The sequence below is a fragment of the Capra hircus genome, chromosome 19, assembly GCF_001704415.2.
Source record: "Capra hircus breed San Clemente chromosome 19, ASM170441v1, whole genome shotgun sequence".
Lineage (NCBI taxonomy): Eukaryota > Metazoa > Chordata > Mammalia > Artiodactyla > Bovidae > Capra > Capra hircus.
This window is the reverse complement of record NC_030826.1, coordinates 57,678,048-57,692,880: the sequence shown is the minus strand read 5'-3', so window position 1 is coordinate 57,692,880 and position 14,833 is coordinate 57,678,048. Positions and strand designations below refer to the sequence as shown.

At 49.0% G+C, this 14,833-nt stretch overlaps 1 protein-coding gene across 4 annotated transcripts in view; it reads right to left on the bottom strand.

Moving 5' to 3' along the window:
• SLC39A11 (solute carrier family 39 member 11) overlaps positions 11,034 to 14,833 on the bottom strand; it is a 281,978-nt gene continuing 278,178 nt past the window's right edge. For all 4 annotated transcript variants that reach the window (XM_005694468.3, XM_005694469.3, XM_018063902.1 and 1 more), the window contains exons 9-10: positions 14,502 to 14,660; positions 11,034 to 12,675 (exon numbers count right to left, since the gene is read on the bottom strand). In XM_005694468.3, the coding sequence (XP_005694525.2) occupies positions 12,597 to 12,675; positions 14,502 to 14,660 (238 nt within the window). In that variant the 3' untranslated portion in view covers positions 11,034 to 12,596. The remainder of the gene's footprint in view (positions 12,676 to 14,501; positions 14,661 to 14,833) is intronic.

Sequence of the window (14,833 nt, the reverse complement as noted above, 5' to 3'; positions counted from 1 at the left end):
GTTTGGGGGAAGACAAGCCCTGCAAACCATTCCCGGCCAGCCCCTTCTTTCCACACTCTATCCACGTACTATCAGTCACTTTGGCCAGGAACGCACAAGGATTTTCCTCTGGCAAACCAGTTTCTTTACAGAGTGCTAGGTTGGCCCTGGCACTCAGCACAGTGGGAAGGGACAGGAGAGGAGGGCGTGTCCCTCTGGGGTGGAGTTGCTGGCACCATCTACCAGGCTGTGAGGGCAAGGAAAGTTCAGTGCTACCACAAGGGCCAATTCAGCCACAACCCCCGGACCCCCTTTCCTATGCCTACCCCACAGGCTTCTTTATGGGAATGAAATGAGATCATGAACTGGTTTTGAGAAAAGCAGCGAATCCTTTGGGAATACAGGATGTTTGAGCTCAATCATCAAATTTTACTGTTTTTGACCCAAGGCCACTGCTCAATTTAAAGAGAAGGAATAAGAAATAAATAATATTTACAGTAAATTTTACAGTGTTCCTTTATGTGTGTCTAAAAGAAATCCTTTCCTTTTCAAGATGTGGACAGATTTGCTTAAATGCATAAAGTGGCACAATGTCTGAGCTTTTTTTTTTTTTTTGGTTTTGGTTTGAAAATAAGAAGGGGAATTTCCCTGATGGTCCAGTGGTTAAAGACTCCTTGATCCCAGTGCAGGGAGCTGGGGTTTGATTCCCGGTCAGGGAAACAGATCCCACAGACCGCAACAAAAGACCCCAGGTACTTCAACTAAGACCTGCCTCAGCCAAATAAATAAATACAAATAAATGTTCTTTAAAAATGATGAGGAAGGGGGGTGGAACAGTCAGGAGGGAATGGATGACTGTTGGAACTGGGTGATGGGTACGTGGGGTTTGTGACACCCTTCTGTTTACCTGCGTGTAGGTTCAAAACCCTTCACAAGAAAAAGGTAAACAAAACCAATCTGTAAAGAGAAATGAGTAAAGAATAAACCTACCAGCATCAGAGCTTACACAGGCATCATAAGGCGGCCGATCAGACCCGGCCATGCTTTTAAATTGTATTGGCTAAAACAGACGTGGCTTTGCTTTTTTTTTTTTTTTAGTCCAAACAGTATAAAGGTGAGTCAGCGCCTGCCCATGCTGGACAGTCAACCACTCATCATTTTTGGCAGGATCCAGACCAGCATCTAGTGACTTGCAAAATATGTCTGCTATAGTACAGAGTTACGTCACACAATAGAGACCAGGAGGGCTCTAAAGGAAGTCGCTAAACTGGGGATATAGTGTAATCAAGGCTGTGAAATTGAAAAGTGAAAAAGTCACTCAGTCGTGTCCAGCTCTTTGTGACCCCCAGAGACTACACAGTCCATGGGATTCTCCAGGCCAGGATACTGGAGCGGGCAGCCTTTCCTTTCTCCAGGGGATCTTCCCAACCCAGGGCTCGAACCCAGGTCTCCCGCATTGCAGGCGGATTCTTTACCGGCTGAGCCACCAGGGAAGCCCAATCAAGGCTGCAGGGATGATTTTTAAAAAGACATCACACAGAGAACAGGCTCCTGGTTGCCAAGGGCAAGGGGGTGTTGGGGAGGTATACAGTGAGAGTTTGGGCTTAGCAGATGCAAACTATGATATCTAGAGCAGATAAACAAGGTCCTACTGCACAGAGCAGAGAACCTTATGAAGTACCCTGTGATGAGCTACAACGGAAAAGAAGATCAGGAAGAAGCATCTCCTTCTTGATCCGGGAAGATCCCACATGACACAGGGCGACAAAGCCTGTGCACCCCAACTACTGAGCCTCTGCTCTAGAGTCCGAGAGCTGCAACTACTGAAGCCACGCCCTGCAAGTGGAGAGTGCCCCCCACGTCACCGCCGCCAGAGAAAAAGCCCCTGAGAGCAACGAAGACCCAGCACTACCAAAAACAAAATTTAAAAATTTTTTTTAAAAAAGAAGATGTCACAAAGACATTAAGTAGAAGGAAGGGCAGATGGGCTAGCTAGAACAGCTGACAAAAACCCCTTTTCATCACCTGGTCCTCCCAGGTAAAGCAGCGAAAGAGCCTGAAGGCCTTCGCTATGATTTCTGTAGAGATTTTTGAGAAAGCAGGAGCTCCATTCCTAACTGGCACACTGCTCACACTAATGGAATTTGCTGCATCTTTTCCTCTCGCTGTCTTTGTTCGTAGCGGATCGAGGTGACCGTTAGGGAATATCCAAAACCACCAGTTCAATACTCTGGCCACCTGACGCGAAGAGCTGACTCATTTGAAAAGATCCTGATGCTGGGAAAGATTGAGGGCAGGAGGAGAAGGAGGCGACAGAGGATGAGATGGTTGGATGGCATCACCAACTCAATGCACATGAGTTTGAGTAAACTCCGGGAGTTGGTGATGGACAGGGAAGCCTGGCGTGCTGCAGCTCATGGGATCAAAGAGTCGGACATGACTGAGCGACTGAACTGAACTGATACCTGAATCATAGCACCTTGACATCCGAATGCACAGGCCCTAGCTTCTCTTCTGATTGGCATGATGCTGGCCTTCTTCTCAACTTATTTAAGCATCTGACATCCTGAGCTGGCTCGAGTTCCCTCTACTTCCGCCAACATCTGAATGAAGAATGGTATTGACCCAAGCATGAGGCATGGCCAAGGAGCAGGACATCGGGGGTTCATGGGTCATATCTCCAGGGGCCAGACAGCTGGGATCAGCCTCCCTGACCAGCGAGAGGAGGGAGACCATGAACGCTGAACTGGCAGTGGGAGGAACCTGGGTGTAGGGGGTGGTGGCCGCCCTGGGCAGAGAAGGGCGTGTTTCCGGGGGAGCCTTGTACCCTACTTGTCTGCTGCACTTTTCCAAACCACAAAGCCCTGCTAGCAGCTCCCCTGCCAAGGCTGATCGCAATCTGCCACGCTATCTGCACTGTCATCGCTCGTGCAGACACGCGGTTGGTGCTGTGAATTCCAAGGGTGCTCCCTTGGGGAATCGTGCTTTTTCCCAAAGCCAGGTTGTCTGGGCATCTAGGTACCTTTTCTCCATCAGCGCCAGGGGTGTCCGCTGCATCTCTGTTAACTTCCCTCTCTCCTTTCCGACCGGCCCCAACTCTCCTCAGTCCTAACCTCAACTCATTACTGACCGGGTTGTTTTTTTGTTTTTGTTTTTTTTTGCAGAAACTAACACCCATGGCTGGTGATTTTTATTTGGGCCAGACCAAATTTAATTCTGTTATTTCACTAACATTTTGCAGGTTATTACATTCCATAGTTCACTGACACACCTGTGAAGCCTTCTCCAGTGCCCGGAGTTTCATTTTCACTTTCCGTATCAGAATCAATCACTAAGGTTTCTTGTCTTTTTGTTGGTCTCATATTCATGCCATCTGAATCAGAACTATACTCTGAAGAGCTGTCACCATCTGAGACACTGGTACATATGTTGCCGGGAAAATCGAAGAAAGTAGCTGCACAAAATTCACCAAAAAATTCTTCACTCAAAATTTCTCAGTGTCATTTTTAAAAATGTTACTGTATTACACTTGCGCTTATACATAGGGTTGGAACAAAAACCAAACAGAGCAAAATGTGAATGATAATGACAATCGTTAAGTTGTACAACGAACCTGTAATCAATTTTAAGCTCTAACAACTTTGCACAGTGATGTTCATTGGGTCACTCGCTAAAAATGAACTGATATGTCTCTGGTCGATAATGTGTTAACATGAGGCTAAACCATCCACCTGTTTTCACCTTGGTTTTTCACACTCAAGGACAGAGCCCCTTGAGGAAAAGGTTTCAACCCGACTCTCCCTTTAAGCTCAATGGCTGTGTCATCCAGCCAGCGGCCGTCACTGTATCTGGTACCTGGGTACCCCCTGCCCCGAATGCTAGGAGAGGTGGCCCTCTGCCTGGCAGAGCGTGATGATGAGGGGGAAACTGGCATCCAAGCTTTTTTCTGGATTAGGAAAAGAGGATTTTACCTTTCAGCACCTGCCAACCTGGTATGTTCGCCAAGAATTTCACATGTGCCAAGAATTCTACATTAAATAAACACACACACACTTACCTCGTCCCTCCCCCCTAGACAGGCATAACCTACTCAGGAAGGAAACAGCTCTTAGGAAGGAGGACGGTCCGAGTTCATGAACCTTTCTGGTTTCCACAGCACAATCCGTTCTATTTCACCAGATGACCTGCAACACCCCCTTCACGTTCAAGTTTGGGTTCCAAAGGGAGAAAGCTGAAGCTTGACTTTGACCTACCAGATTTGTGTTGTCTTTATTACACACATCATTATACACATTTTGAATGTACAGGCATATAAAAAAATTCTTGGGGGACTTCTGGGTCTGTATGTTCTTCTTACTGATCTGTTAGGGGACTCTGTTTGGGAGGCATCCTTGTCCTATACTTTTGCCTGCAAAGTGTAGCCAATGGCTGAGCCATAGAGGGCCAGACCCATGGAATTCGTGTCGGGAGCCAACCTGTAAAAGTTCCTAAATCTAAATAAAGGCATTGACCAAAATTAAGACCTCTCTGTCCTCGGCTTGTGCAAGTTTGCCTCATGACACAGAGAACTAGTACAATGGCCATCTCCAGCCGAGTGATCAAATATGACCAGTGTCCACCTGGAAGAAATCTGCAGATTCATGAACCATTTATGCAAGAGTGGTCTTTTTTCCTTTCAATCTGTATTGCAGGCGTGTTAGCACACAAACACTTTTACATTCTTCATCATTTCACGTATTAAGTTCAACCAGCATTTTCACGGGACAAGCAGAAAGGGAGCAGATTCCTGTTCAAGAAAACCTTTGATGAAGTATAATCCCAGGGATGGGGGAGCCTGGTGGGCTGCCGTCTATGGGGTCGCACAGAGTCGGACACAACTGAAGTGACTTAGCAGCAGCAGCAGCAGCAAACCTAAGTATTAACCTTAAATCAGTTCACTGTCTGTTTCCATGGGACACTTTCTGGGGTGTGGTAGTGACCAACCCAGGCTGCAGACCCAAGTGTATGCTGAATTCGAACCCTAAAAGGCAAAGGTCAGAAAAGGGAATACACCCTTACTGCACACCTGGAAAACTGAAAACCAGCTCAGGGTCTCTCCTCTCCTCTCCTAGCCCCTGCCCTCTGGCTTGTCCTCTGTTGCCTTCCTTCGCTGGCACTTCCTGGGTTTCCTGGAGGTCAAGTGAAGGGAGACACTGTGTGCGTGTGTGTTAGTCACTCAGTCATGCCCGACTCTGCGACCCGTGGACTGTAGCCCACCAGGCTCCTCTGTCCCTGGGATTCTCCAGGCAAGAATACTGGAGTGGGTTGACATTTCCTTCTTCCAGACCCAGGGATCAAGCCCACGTGTCCTGCGTCTCCTGCATTGGCAGGTAGATTCTTTACCACTGAGCCACCTGGGAAGCTTGAAAAGACACTAGCCTGTCCTTAAACCCCAAGGCTGGGTCCTCACCAACTCCCAACAGCCTAGAACAACACCCCTCCCTGCTGGATGGAGAGAGGCCAGTGAAAGACGTTAATTTCATGGCTTGCAGTCTGCCAGAGAATGGAGACCTCATCAGAAAAGGTTCCACCCAATTTCCAGGCTGATCTTTTAATTTGGGAGAGGGTCATGGGGTGCAGGGGCGTGGGGTTACTCCAACTGATCCAGTGCCCTTTTGGCACGTCCTCCAGTCCACATCCTCCATGTCTTGAAACAGAAAGCGGTAGCGAGGGCCCTAAGGATGCTGCGGGGTCCCCAGCTGTGCAGCCCTGTCAGAAGCTGCCCACGCCTCAGGGCTAGCTCGGGGGGACAGACGGTGATCATGTAAGACCCCTTTGCTGTCAAGGCACTGGCAGGGCCAGGACACTGTCAAGCCGATAAGAACAGAGAGAGAGGAGGGTTGAACTGAACCTCAAGGTGGGTGCAGGGTCGCTGTCTCCCTGCAGCTCTATCGATGGCCCAGGTCTAGTCTCCTGCCTGCATCCTGCTGGGAGGAGGGAAACCAGGAGGAACTGATCCCACCCGGAGGGACCTCCTCCCGCCCAGGAACAGGCTGCAGGGCTGCGCTGTGCTAGTAATGAAGTGAAGTCGCTCAGTCGTGTCCAGCTCCTGTGACCCCATGAACTGTAGCCTACCAGGCTCCTCCCATGGGATTTTCCAGGCAAGAGTACTGGAGTGGGTTGCCATTCCCTTCCCAAAAAGTGAATTCACTACATGGGACCCCCGAAGTTCTGCTGAAGCCTTGAATCCTGGAACTGGAGGCCCTCAAGCAGAGTGACTTCACAGCGCGCAGGGGACCAGAGCGCTCTTACCTAAAAGCCAGTGGAGCCTGAACCGCAGGGATGCTGGTTCACAGGCGGTCCTCCGAAGCCTTGCGCCTAATTTTTTTGCACTCGTGCACTGTTTTCCCAAAAGACCACCGCTCAAACTGTACAAAGATCCCCCGCCCCACTAAACCCGCGTGCATCCGTGGAAGGGACAAGCCACAGAGGGCAGGAGCGCCAGGAAGGCAGGGCTCCCTTTGGTGAAGTGAACCCACCTCCCTGTAGCCAAGTGCAGTCGCAGGGGTCGAGGGCGGGAGGATGGTCCCACGGCGCGAAGCCCCGCCCATGCCCCACCCACCACGCGGCCCCGCCCCTTGCCAGGGCCCCGCCCCAGCAGGGAAACAGGGCCCCGCCCCAGCAGGGAAACAGGGCCCCTGAGGTTCCAGCCCTGAGCACACCTGGGCGCCTGACACCTGGGACCAGGGCAGTAGCCAGGGGGAGATGACCCGAGAGCTGGGGAGCCCGGGCCTTTGGAAGATCCGGCCGTAGGGCCAGTCTTGGGTGTGTAAGTTAAAAATTGGTGCAGCTCACTGCACCAATATATTTATAATAGATAGCCAACAAGGACCTACTGTATAGCACGGGAAACTCTGCTCGACACTCTACCATAACCTAAATGGGAAAAGAATTTATAGTGGAGTGGATATGTAAGTATCTGTATAACCAAATCACCTTACTGCACACGTGAAACAAACACAACACTGCTAAAACAGAAATTTAAAAATTTGGTGGCCAACCTGTAAGATTGGTGCCTTTTGTTATATGTAACCATGTGCTATAGTGTGCTTAGTTGCTCAGTCGTGTCCTACTCTTTGTGACCCCATGAACTGTAGCTCGTCAGGCCCCTCTGTCCATAGGGATTCTCCAGGCAAGAACACTGGAGTGGGTTGCCATGCCCTCCTCCAGGGGATCTTCCCAATCCAGGGATCGAACCCAGGTCTCCCACATTACAGGTGGATTCTTTACCTTCTGAGCCACCAGGGAAGCCCAAGAATACAGGGGTGGTTAACCTACCCCTATTCCAGGGGATCTCTCTGACCAGGAATTGAATCAGGGTCTCCTGCATTGCAGGCAGATTCTTTACCAGCTGAGCTACCTGGGAAGCCCATAGGTAATCATACCTTGATTTAAAAGCAAGGAGAAAAAAAAAAAAGAACAGTGCCCTAGGCCCCCATTTGACCAACTTCCACAGATTCAACCAACTTCTCTTGAAGGTGAAGGTGAAGGTGTGCAGGATGTTGAGTCAAGAAAGCTCTAAGGGAGGAAGGGCGGGAGGTTCAGTGTGGCATCCTCGGTGCAGAGCACAGCCAGCTCTGCCCATCCCCACCTTGGTGAGTACGGCTTCCTGGATCCTCCACCCTGCCTCATTGTCAGGCGTGGTTGTAACACACAAGTCAAGGAGGATTCAAGGAGGGGGCCAGGGTGGGAAGCACCTTGCCTGGCACAGTCTAACTAATGGCCTTTGGGTGCCTTCCTCAGCGAGACAAGATGAGAATGTCCCTGGAGAAGATCCAGACACTCATATGGCCCCCACCACTTTTCATTCCAGTCCCCTGCGATGAGTCAAGGGAGTCCATCAAAGGCAGAGTCTTCAGGGAATGAAATGTTCCCACCATCAGACAATCAGGGAGATGAGAGACAAGAGGCAGTCCTGGGAAGTGGTGCTGGCAGCTTAAAAGAAAAAAGAGGAAAAATTGCTCAAGCTAGTTATGGCTGGCTCTGATATGCCGGCCCCCCTAGAAATGGGCTGCTGCGGTCTTATACTGCCATTGAGGACAGCAGGTGACGAGAAAACCTCCCAGTGGGGAGAATTCTAAGCACACATTTCTACATCTCATCCACCCGCTTGGTAGGAAAGATGACTTGACGCACGAAGCTGCATCGGTTTATAAACAGTGACAGATGGCCTGGCCAAACGGTCAAGCAATGGAAGGAAGCAAGAGTAGAGGCTTGGTGACAGACATCTGGGGAAGCAGAGATGGCCGCGCCTCTCAGAAAGGGGCAGTTGTGAAAATAATTGTCCGTCAAGTGAAAGGTCACCCAGAGCCTCCGCTGTGCAGGAAACTATTATTAAGCGGCAAAAACAATCTAGGAGTAACAGTTTCTTTCCCCAGGGACATCGCTGCTTTCTCAACTGATTAAAAAATGAAAGTGGCCACACTGTCAAAGAAGGCAACAAGCCACAGGCTCAAGCCCTAGCTGTCTGTCATCCATCAGCCTGGCCAGCGCGCTCACAAGATGTGGTGATCCCTGACTCTGCGCACTGATGACACGCCGGTCGTCCCACACGCTGCCTGGCTGCAGACTGATTGCTTTGGACCTCTTCCATTATGGAAAAGGCATAGGTTGCTCTTCACAGAGGCAGGCTCATATGCCTGGATTTGCAATAAGCTTCTTGTTCACCTTATCATCATGGCATCCGATAACATCCTATAACATTGCTTCTGACCGAGGAATTCACTTTACAGTCAAAGAGGGAAGGTGATGGGAGATATCCTTACAATTTGATCCTGTCCTCCAGAATCGGTCATCTATTTTCAACCATTTTGAACCAGGCAGTGTATTAAAAAGTAGAGACATCACTTTGCCAACAAAGTTCTGCATAGTCAAAGCTATGGTTTTTCCAGTCGCCAGGTACAGATGTGAGACTTGGACCATAAAGAGCGTTGAAGAATTGATGCTTTTGAACTGTGGTGTTGGAGAAGACTCTTGAGAGTCCCTAGGACTGCAAGGAGATCAAACCAGTCAAACCTAAAGGAAATCAACCCTGAATATTCATTGGAGGGACTGATGCTGAAGCTGAAGCTCCAACACTTTGGCCACCTGATGCAAAGAGTTGACTCACTGGAGAAGACCCCAATTCTGGGTAAGACTGAAAACAGAAGAAGAAGGGACTGCAGAGGATGAGATGGTTAGATGGCATCACTGAATCAATGGACATGAATTTGAGCAAACTCTGGGAGACAGTGGAGGACAACGGAGCCTAGTGAGCTGCAGTTCATGGGGTGGCAAAGAGCTGGATATGACTTAGCAACTGAACACCAACAACAGATTATACAAGATTTGGTTTTATGACTAGCTGTGAGACAGTACCTAATGAGGCTGAGATATATTAGTTCTATAAAATGGGTGTTTGTTCAGAATGAGTAATCACTATGTGATATCATTTCTCCCACAGCTAGACAAAGCAGGTCTGAAGGAAAGAGGGAGGCGTACTGTCAGCTCCATTTTACCAACTGACTCTCACTCTAGTCAGCGCTGGACTCTGCCTGGTTAGAGTGTTTGTGTCCAAGAAAGGAGTGTCCTACTCCTGGGGCAGCTAGTCTCCAGGGAAAAGGGAATTAGATTGCCTGAGGGATAGCTCCATTATCCAACCAGAAACATTCTGCTTTTTTTGGTTAAGAAAAAAATAAAAGAATCATAGTGATAAGAGAACAGACTCTATGATTTCAATACCTTCAGACCATGAGATTTTTGCATCTTGTTTTATGTCCCTGGATATAGTCCAATGTCTCCTGGCTTATAGTCTATGGAAACGTGGACAGAACTTGTACTCTGCTGTTATATGCCGTGGGCTTAGTTGCTCAGAGGTGTCTGACTCTTTTCAACACCATGAACTGTCGCCCACCAGGCTCCTCCGTCCATGGGATTCTCCAGACAAGAACACTGGAGTGGGTTGCCATTTCCTTCTCCAGGGGACCTTCCCGGCCCAGGGGTTGAACCCAAGTCTCCCGCATTTCAGGCAGATTCTTTACCATCTGAGCCACCAGGGCAGCCCAGATTAAATAATCTTAATTATGTTCAATTGACTCATAGGGCTTTTCGGGTCTACTGTAGCCTTCTACTTTTCTGTCTATTCACTCTATTAATTTTCAAGAGTTTGATATTGAAACTCCAACTAAAAATCTTCACTTATCCACTTAGAAAATATTTGAAAAATATACAGCAGAACGGTATATAACTTTGTTCTGTATTTTTCAACTCTCCTATAAATGTTATCATAAATTCATAATTTAAAAAATTTAAAGCACGGAGGGAAGTGTGTATAGATGTTGAACAGCAAAAGACTGAGGCTGCAGTACAGTTCATCTTTTTATGCCTTTGGCTCTCCACTCTCTGAACTCATTCCCCAAATTGGAAAATCCATTATTATGGGAGCCAGTAAGAGGGCAAGACCTGTCAGTTTATGGACACAGGATCCAAACTCTGCCAGCTGGATGACCCTGCTCTGATCAGAAGTTTGAACGTCAGGCCAGGGCACAAGCAACTGGGGTCAGCTTAGAGTTCTTCCCCACGGAGCTGCTGGGGGCATCAAGGGGGGGGCGTCTGAGTAACAGTCCAGGATCAAGGGACCATGGCATCCAAGTCAAGCTGTTTCTAAGATGTGACTGGGTCACACCCCCAGAGCTTTGGGGCCTCCCAGGTGGCATAATCTGCCTGCCAATGCAGGAGACGGGTTTGATCCCTGGGTCGGGAAGATCCCCTGGAGAAGGAAATGGCAACCCACTCCCGAGACCTCTAGTTTTCTTGGATCTAGCCCATTTTCAAGTTTGATTCTTCATAGACCCTAATTCTTTGCCTAAGTAAACTAGAGTTGGACACTGTTATCTGGCTAGCCCTTCCCATCTGAGCTCTTTCCTTTGCTTCTCCTGGTGATGGGTAGGGCAGATGCTAGGACTAACTCTAGTTAGCTCTCGTATCATCCACTGGAAAGAGGCAGCTTTGAGAAGGACTGGACATAGCACAGGTCATCCACAACAATATCCCCTTTATTGGTATTAATCACAGTTATGAGGTCTTGTCCATCAGAAAGAAGTCTGCATTATGTAGAACTCTGTTACAAAGACATAAAAACACCCATATGCCAACCACCAAACCAATGAAACTCCACCAATCAAACTTCTGAACGTGTCTTCAATGTTGATCATCAGTGCTCTGGAAGAAGGTACACAGATCCAGCACAGGGCATTGCCAGAACAGTGTATCCATCCTTGGAAGCGATGAGGCATGTCAACCTGGGGTGGGCCTTGATCACACAACGCCTTAACACCTGGCTCTTGGGTTGCCTGCCTTGTCAGCAGAACCCACTCAAGGCCCCCTGTGCGCCTCTGACCAGCAAGAACGGCAGGCCTCAGCTACGCTTGAAGTAGATAAGATATGCCAGCCCTGCAGGAGAAGCTGTGTGTACATATTAGGGAGGAGACTGGCTTCAAGTCTCATTCGAATCTCATTCTTTAGGGGTCATTTTGGAATGATGACTTGGCTAAAACTTACTTCAAAGGGGAAATGTAAAAAAGTACCTCTTGTTATTCTAGCCTTCTTCCTGTCTCATCCTGAGTTTTCTGACCGAAATCCAGTAAAACTGCTTAGGAGGTCTGGGTGAGGTTACAAGTTACCAAACAGTCAGAGGAGGAGGACCCAGTGCAGATTCCTAGGCTTGTATTCACTTGGACGAGCTTCAGTGACTCCCTCCGTAGGTAAATGAAGGGGTTGCGTTCTAGCAGTTTGCTGGTGTCCCCAAGGCTCCTAGAAAAATGAAGGCTGTAAGCTTATAAAAACACGTCTGGGGGACTTGGAGACCGTGGCAGAATGAGCTGCTCTTGGAATCTAGAGAGAGCTCAGGTCTCTGATCAAAGCGCCACTCTGTCCTCGGTTCACAGGGCTCACTGCGCATCCAGTTGTCCTGATTCCCTTAACTTCGACAGTGCCAATCTCTGCCTTCAGAAAAAGGGAAAAGGAAAGGCCAGCTGATTCTCTTCCCTTCGTCTGCGCCTCCTTCCATGCAGCATCCCCCATGGGGGAGGAAGAAGAAGGTAAGTTCCTCCCTGGGTTGCTTTGTCCATGATGCTGCAGCTCCAGTCTTGATGGACAGAGGATCAGCGGTAAAGAGCAGAAAGGACGGATAAGAGCTGTCCTGGCCTTTCTGAGTCACTAGGCAAAGATGCTTGGGAGACTTCTCTCTTGCTTCTGGAGGTGACCTTGAGGAACTTCCGTCGAGTCTAGCGAGGGCAACTGAAGGTACAAAAGATTTCCCTGATCTGCGTGTCCTTGGTTATCCCATTGAAGAAAGATTCTACGTAGTGGCCAAGCAAAAATCAATAGTTCTGAGCCTGCTTGAAATTCCAAATAAAACCACTATCTCCCTCAAAAGAAATCTAAAATGTGTCATATCTTAATCAGAGTCAATCAAGGTAATGAGATGAAAAAGGAGAGGAAGGAAAACGTTTGGATGTGAAGAAAGAGGCTGGTCCTGCCGAAGCCAACAGTGGCTGTCTCCTCGCGCTGCCTTTCCAGGGTTCTGGAGCATCTCAGCACTAGCCCAGACCAACGTCCAACGACATCATCACCACGAAGCCCAGGATGGAGGCCCAGGACGCCAGTTTCCCATTACCACTAGGAGAGAAGGAAAGGCAGAGAGTGAGACCTGGATGCACCGAGGAACAGCGTCCAAGCTGACAGCATCCTTCACAGTGTCCAGTTCCAAGAGAAACACACTACTCCTATTCATAATAATCGCTATTGCTAAGTCGCTTCAGTCGTGTCCGACTCTGTGCGACCCCATAGACGGCAGCCCACCAGGCTCCCCTGTCCCTGGGATTCTCCAGGCAAGAACACTGGAGGGGGTTGCCATTTCCTTCTCCAATGAGTGAAAGTGAAGTCGCTCAGTCGTGTCCAACCCTCAGCGACCCCATGGACTACAGCCTTCCAGGCTCCTCCATCCATGTGATTTTCCAGGCAAGAGTACTGAAGTGTTCATAATAACAGTAACAATAATACTATTGACTTCGGATTAACAGATACACACTACTATATATACAACAGATAAACAACAAGGACCTACCGTAGATCATAGGGAACTATATTCAACATCTTGTAACAACCTACAATGAAAAGAATCTGAGGGGCTTCCCCAGAGGTCCAGTGGCTAAGATGCTGTCATCCAAAGCAGGGTGTGCAGGTTCAGTCCTTGGTTGGGGAACTGAGATACCACACAGAACAGGGTACAGCCCAAAATCAAATTAAGTAAAATAAATTTGGTTCAAAAAGAACTTTAAAAAAGAAAAATCCAAAAAAGAATATCTAAATATGTATAAATGAATCACTTTGCTGTACACTTGAAACCAATACAACATTGTAAATTAACTATACTTCAATAAAAAAAAAAGCAATATTGACAAGCGTGCATGCTAAGTTGCTTCAGTTGTGTCTGACTCTTTGTGACACCATGGACTGAAGCCCACCAGGCTCCCCTGTCCATGGAATTCTCCAGGCAAGAACACTGGAGCAGGATGCCATGCCCTCCTCCAGGGAATCTTTCACACCCAAGGATTGAACCTGTGTCTTTTATGTCTCCTGCATGGGCAGGCGGGTTCTTTATCACTAGTGCCACCTGGGAAACCCCCAATAATGATAAGTAACTTTTATTAGGGCTTACCATGGTGGTTCAGACGGTAAAGAACCTGCTTGCAAAGCAGGAGACCTGAGCTTGATCCCTGGGTCAGGAAGATTCCCTGGAGAAGGGCATAGTAACCCACTCCACTATTCTTGCCTAGAGAATTTCAGGGACAGAGGAGCCTGGCAGGCTACAGTCCATGTGGTTGCAAAGAGCTGGACACGACTAAGCGACTAACACTACGTGCCAGGTAAACTAAATCATGTAAACCCTGAGGATCAACAGATGAGGTCAGTTCTGTTATCACCCCCATTTTCCTGGTGGGAAAATGGAGGTCTGCAGAGGTAACTTCCTCAAGGTCAGCTTGAGGGCTCTGGAATCCATGCTTGAATAGCAAAAAGCGGCAGTGACTTTCTGAAGACATTATGTCACCTGACCTTGTAAACCAGCCTTAAAATCATTCTGCTAGGAAAACCAAAAGGAAATAAAGGCAGAGAGAGAGAGAGAGAGAGAGAGAGAGAGAGAGAGAGAGAGAGAGAATATACAAAACAGTATTCTGCGTATTTGGGGTGGAGGGTGGGGCTTGATATCAGGTTGTCCGACTCTCCACCCACCTGTCTGTTACTCCTCTTTCGGTTTCAATGAACCCAGTCTTCAATGAACCAAGTCGAGGAGAGGGTGGAATGACCTTGGGAAGGGGCCTGAAGAGGTGGAGGTGTAGGAAAGAGGGGCCAATAAAGGCAAAGCAGATGCGGAGGGGGCGGGGGCGGGGGGCCGGCACGGCTGGGACGGCGACCAGGCCGGGTGGCGGCGGGGCGGCTCTCACCTGATCTGGGCCTCGGGGATGATGTCATCCATAATCACGTAGACCATGGCGCCAGCCGCAAAGGCCAGCGCGTAGGGCAGGATGGGCTCGGCCAGCACCACCGCGAAGGCGCCGAAGACCCCGGCCAGAGGCTCCACCATGCCGCTAAGCTGCCCGTACCTAGGGGAGAACAGACGCGTGCCCTCACGGAGGCTCGGGCGGACACCCCGCGTGCTCCGCGGGCTGCCTCGGCTCTGCAAAAGGTATGGATCGTCCTACACGCCAGATCCTGCATCGCTGGGCAGAACCACCTCACGGTGTGTTGTTTCTATTACCACCACCTCTGTCTGCTT